This window comes from Lagopus leucura, unplaced genomic scaffold (genome assembly GCF_019238085.1).
Source record: "Lagopus leucura isolate 7727_CA_CO unplaced genomic scaffold, USGS_WTPT01 Super-Scaffold_100002, whole genome shotgun sequence".
Classification (NCBI taxonomy): domain Eukaryota; kingdom Metazoa; phylum Chordata; class Aves; order Galliformes; family Phasianidae; genus Lagopus; species Lagopus leucura.
The window spans coordinates 56,213,091-56,219,090 of record NW_024962263.1 but is presented as its reverse complement, the minus strand read 5'-3'; the positions used below and the strand labels follow the sequence as shown (position 1 = coordinate 56,219,090).

The window sequence follows — 6,000 nt, the reverse complement described above, 5'->3', positions numbered from 1 at the left end:
AAAGAAAAAAGAAAAAAGAAAAAAGAAAAAAGAAAAAAGAAAAAAGATGAAAGAAAAAATAGAAAAAAGAGAAAAAAGAAGAAAGAAAAAAGAACAACAGCATGGAAAGAGTTGAATACTCCCAGCTGAGATGTCAACACTAAGAAAATAGCCTCCTCTGAAAAGCCTCTGATGGTGGTACTAACTCACCTCTCTAATAGCATTTTTACCATTCCTTACAACACCAGAAAGTGTTCATGAAGAATAATGATGAATGTTAAGCTAGCATGTTAAGTAAAATATGGGCCCCAATTAAGTTAGTGTCAAATATCAATCAATCTGTGAATAGCTAGGATTTTACCTCTACGTGCTGATAACCACATCGTCTAATTTTCTGAAACAGTGCTGAGATGACTCCAAATTTCACAATTTACTTAACAAACTTCTTGATTCTATTATTATTATCTTGGCTCTCATAGCAGTGCCTTCGATGCAATTTGTACAGAAGCACTTAACTTCCATGAGGATAATGTCACGTGTATCATCTTGTTGAGAAACTACTTTTCAAACATTATAATTACAAACTGCATGATAAAAATTCCACCAAAATTCTGAGCTCAATCAACTTAAATAATAATAAAGGGCATTTTTCTTTGCTGCTTAAGTGATATTTGTACTACCATGTCTCTGCATTATGATTTGTCATAAATATTAAGTAAAAAGATCCACAAGTGATGCAGGGTAGTGAAACTGAAAGATACAGGTTTTCAATTCATACCTGTTGTTTTATAATGCTCTTATCAGTGAGGACACAATAAAAATCCTTTGCAGTGGAAAGTTAACTTTGATTTTCAAAAACTCAGGGTCACATTACAAGTTTTGATTTACTTCCTAGTTATTTAAACATGCTAGTTATCTTTAAAAAGTACAGTAGTCATTATGATAACAGACATCACCAAATTAATTGAAAAAATGCAAACTATTTATAAACCAGAATGAAAGCACAATTACTTTAGACATTCATCACTTCTCTGTTATACTTCTAATAGATTTTTAAGTAAAAACATGTGAATACAATTATTTATTTTGATCTATGAAGGGTACTCACTTTCTTATCTAGCATACAACTTCTAGTGAAGTAGATCATATTCAGAAAGTAAATGAGCTATTTTAGATTTTCATTATGAAATTTCATCACCAAAGGAAGCGATCATGTAAACCTTTAATTGTAATGGAATTTTTACCAATCAGATAACATTTTATTTCTTAATAACTGGTTTCACCAGTTTTTTTGCTTGTCGTCAGATAAAATCTATGAGTTTTATTGATGAATGCAAAAAATATCATAGCTCACAAACACTGCCACCTGAAATGAGTAGAGTTCAGAATTTTCTAAAATCATTGTATTCATCAACAGTAGTATAATCAATACTGTTATACCTATTATTAGTAGCACGGACATTTATTCTACTAATAATCCCAGTATCTACTTGTGCTTGGGGCATATCGTACCCCAAACCATTTAAATATGGAAGTAGCAAACAAAGATTAATATAATGTATGCATAGAAATTTGATAATAATCTACAAATATTATATGGAACTTGCTGTAGATACAATGCTAAATATAACCCATGCTAACATAAGCACTACATTTTATGAGTGCAACACATATCTTGATAATTCCAGCAAACACTTCTGCTTTAATCAGAAGTTTGAATAAGAACTCAATGAACTAGAGCATTATGTTCCATGTAAAGGAAAGTTTTATTCAAATGTGAAAAAAGTCATTCTCTGTCATTTGTGAGAGCAATTTCCTCAACAAGTTATTACATTAACTTTCTTAGTAATTTTCTTCAGCGGCTTTCAAAGCAGCTTCAGAAATTCTGATTTTTTTTTTATATGCAGTTAATAATTCACCCAAAATAGAATTGTCTGTCTTCCAAGGATCAAAAAGAAGCTGAAATTTTCTATGGAACAATGTATTTTTTTCAGATGTTACTTCAGAAGGCAGCTGTAATTCCAATACTTTGCACTATGTACTTCAAAACCATGGCTGTTTACTATCATAGACAAATTCACAAAAACACTGCAGTTCTTACTGGAGTCCAGCTTCAAATATCTGATTGTATTTCAAACAGCAACATTTTTCCTCTGTGGTTCCAACCTTCTAAAATCTAAGAGTTCTGTTGTTAACACACCCTCCCGTAAACCTAAAAACGGTAAGTGACCTACCTTAGAGAGTCCGCCTACTTCCAAATAGAAGCAGATAATGAACACATTCCAGGTGACCCACAGGGCAGTCCACACCGTGTACTAAATACAAAGCCGGAAGAAAGCAAAAAGACAGAAAAAATAAAATATGAAGATGAAAGGACTTCATACTGAGCAGATCAATAATTTTTTAAAAAACACCTGATATCAGTAAGCATTGTTCTTCTGGGAGCAGTCAAGTGCAGACAGTTCTGAAAAGGAGTTTTCCCCACATAAGTCTCATAAGAATCACAGGAAATTACAAATCAGATAGCCTTTGTTGCTCTAAATGCATACTAATAAAACAGATTTATTCTTTACGGTTTTACACTATCCTACTGGTATCAATTAAATAAAAAATGCTGACTTTTGAAATGACGGTGAGTAACTCATGTTTTAGTTTAACAGATATTTCAGAATAGTATAATAATTTCAGTGGACCAAACTCTACAAACTATCATGAAGAAATACATAAGAAAAAAAGAAAACACCAAAAAGAAGATCTGTTGATCTGACATTTGGATCCTGATGGAAAATGAAAATGTTAAAGATTAGTCTGCTTTTTTAATGGTCTTTAAGTAGAAGATAATTTAATTAGATTATTATTTCAGCTGACTGTGCCTGATCCATTCGTTTTCCAGCCCTTATGTCTATGAACATGATCCTACAATATACCGTTACCACCTGGATATACCCAAATCTCTTCTAGGTTCTCCAGCTTTTTACCATGGTACAGGAATAACATACTCCACCCACAGCATAAATGGGAAATTTATTTGTCTGCCTTAAATCATCTTTTATGTGTGAATTGTCAGCATAATTGACTGTCTCTGTTTCCTTATGGATAAGCTGTTTACCTATATATGACAGTAAAACTGTGCACAATTAACAATCCAAACAGCGCAGCTCAGAAGCATTCACATCTGACTAGCTAAGTGCATACTCAATCACACTGGGGCTACCATCACATAAAATCATAATGAGCAGTGGCACAGTCACTTAAAATTTATGTGCTTATAACCTTCGCAATTGAGAACTGCTGCTAAGTGGCTTTGCAAGTCTAATTAGCTGTAACCAGGTGAGGCTAATTTACTACTGTTTTCCTCCAATGTATTCAGAAATATTTAACACCCTAATGTGCACTGTGACAGATTCTATTTCCATTCTATAGGTGCTGTCGACTTGGCTTTGTTAGGCAGGTGTCAATTATGTGCTTCTCTTTATGGCGTACACTGAAAAGTTCAATTGAAAAGGGCTGAAGTTTTCCACACCTTGATTATCCTTACATGAGTACGATGGTTTCTGAACACAAAGCAGGTTAGCTGTGTAATTCAATTTTTGTGAGGTATTTAGGATGTTTGGAGATCTCTGTGGCATAAGAAGGAGATCATTAACAAAATAAAGGTATCACTATTCTCTAGCTCAAAGGGACAGGCAGGGTGGCAACTAAGGGTTGGGCTATTATAAAACAGACAGATCTTCTATGAGCTGTGAGCAGTATAAGATCTGTACTGTTCATGAGATCCACTTAGAAGAGGATATTCCATTTTATCCCATTTGCTGTCTTTATAGCAATTTATCATAAGCTCTGGATTTGGTGTCCTAAGAACATCAGGTGCAGAACGCTCAAAATTAATGAATGCTTAACACAAACCCAGCTGTTGGGATTTCAGTTTTATTTCAAGCACAACTGTTCATAAAAAGGAGATTTCTGAGCATTCAGGAGAATTCCATCTTTGTAAGAAATATTTTTTTTCGTACATGAATGAAATTTATCATCACATTAACAATGGGAAACACACTCGATCTGCCAGGTTAAGACAAATCTGTTTAGGGTCTCTGAACCACGCAGATAAAACCTACCTGAATGTGCTTTCCAAGGATAAGCTATTCTGTTTTACTACTCTGTTCTAGTTATGCAGCAGTTAGTGAAAGAGAAGTGCAAACCAGATGTGCACATCAAAACACAGACACTGTGCAAAGGAGAGGCTTTTCCAACACACTCTGAATGGCGGGAATTATAAATGTAGGCTCTGTTTTGCTTAAGAACATAATAATTACATATTCAATAACTAGTTCTGCATCATTTCTAAAGTAAGAAAGTTGTTCTTCATATTTGAAAACAGCTTTTTGATTGTGCAAGTAGCATAATGTTTCCTTATATAGCGTCATAGGTGCTTAAGTGAGACTGTACTAACAGAAAAGTTTTAAGAAACAAAAGCATGAAAACAAAATTAGGAACTGTCACAGTTCTGGTTATACATGCCACTTCAGTTTTTCTTTGTGGCTGTGCAATAAAATGCAAACATTAGTTAGTAGGAATATATTTTTATTTTAAAGGATCCTACCTTACTCAATCACTGAACAACTAACTCAGTACTCCATCTCTCTTTGTCACTCAGACCCTGCTCTGAAGACAGAATATTAATATCCTCATGAGGTTTTCTGAGATACTCTTCACTGTAATGTGAGAACTGTACAAGCATTAACAAATTTATTTTATGTTATGAGAGAATGATACAGCTCTCAGAATGCCAGTGATATTCTGATACATGCGGAGATTACACTCAAGTGTTCATACATTAAAGGCATCCAATGTAAGATGTTTTGAGATCTGTTTATTTTCAGAACACTAGGGTTTATACAGCACTTTGTAAGCTCAGTATTCAGCAGCCAGTGGCCTAGTACTCAGCATTTGTGTAAATCAGACCATGAGATCTCCAATCATGAACCCAGAGTGCAAGGGGAAAACAAAGCATGAGAGAAGTTTAAGAGACTTGCTTTGTGTAAAAAAGGGTTTTGCTGGTTGAGAGTAGAGATACAATTCAAATAGCCAGAGCAGTCTGCACAGGAAAAAACAGTCCTTTTATTTCTCCAGCCACATGCTTAATTCTTCCCACGTCTTCTGTATGCAAATCAAGTTTGTATTCTATAGCTGCTATCACCAGAAAACCAAGGTGTCTGTCCTTTCTGCTGAAACTGATAACGTTATACACATTCAGTGCAGTTCAAAACTTCTAGATCTGTTACGAAGGATTCTGCTTTGTGCCAGCAGAGAAACTGGCGGCAGTGATAGTTTGTCATCCTCTGTGGGAAGGGCCAACAGGCCAGGGAGTTCCATGGAGGTGGTTAGACAGCTACTGTCAGTGGAGGAGCGGTGAAGGACCTGAAACATCAGTCGCCAAATGATCACTGGATCATTTCCCTTCCAAGGCACCTCCCTTATTCTGTTTCGTAATGTGAGCTGCCATTCAACCTCTCCCACCCCATGTTCTGAACACTACCTGGATGGTCTTGCTGTGTCTGCACACACTTATCCCACTCACATCCAGGCATTCTTGCCCCACTCTTTAGTTAGTCCCACTCAGTTCATCGCTGGCTCATCTGATCTCAGCTTCAAAACCCTCTTCATATCTGGCATGAAGAAAGAATTTTCCACACAGGATGAAGAAATGGGGAGAGCTGTGTTGTTGTTTTTGTGTGTGTGTTTATTTTATTTTTATTTATAGCCCACATCATGCATACCTAAAAATCATCTGGATACTATTGCCTAACAGATGCTTTCTGCTGACAAGGTCCCAGAACATTGGTGATAATTTCTGTTGATTTATTCCTCGGACACAATGTATGCTTTCTTGTTTTTGTCCTTTTGCACTCCAGATTAGATACTGCATGGGATGAGGAAGCATTTGGGGGCCTATAAGTTATGAGGAGAGAATATTCCCTAAACATTAAAGGTTATATTTCTGTCCGTTCCAGGAAGTTCCTT

At 35.5% G+C, this 6,000-nt stretch overlaps 1 protein-coding gene across 1 annotated transcript in view; it reads right to left on the bottom strand.

Moving 5' to 3' along the window:
- NKAIN3 (sodium/potassium transporting ATPase interacting 3) overlaps window positions 1-6,000 on the bottom strand; it is a 333,313-nt gene that overhangs the window by 155,582 nt on the left and 171,731 nt on the right. The window contains exon 3 of the mRNA XM_042869844.1: window positions 2,214-2,294. Within this exon, the coding sequence (XP_042725778.1) occupies window positions 2,214-2,294 (81 nt within the window). The remainder of the gene's footprint in view (window positions 1-2,213; window positions 2,295-6,000) is intronic.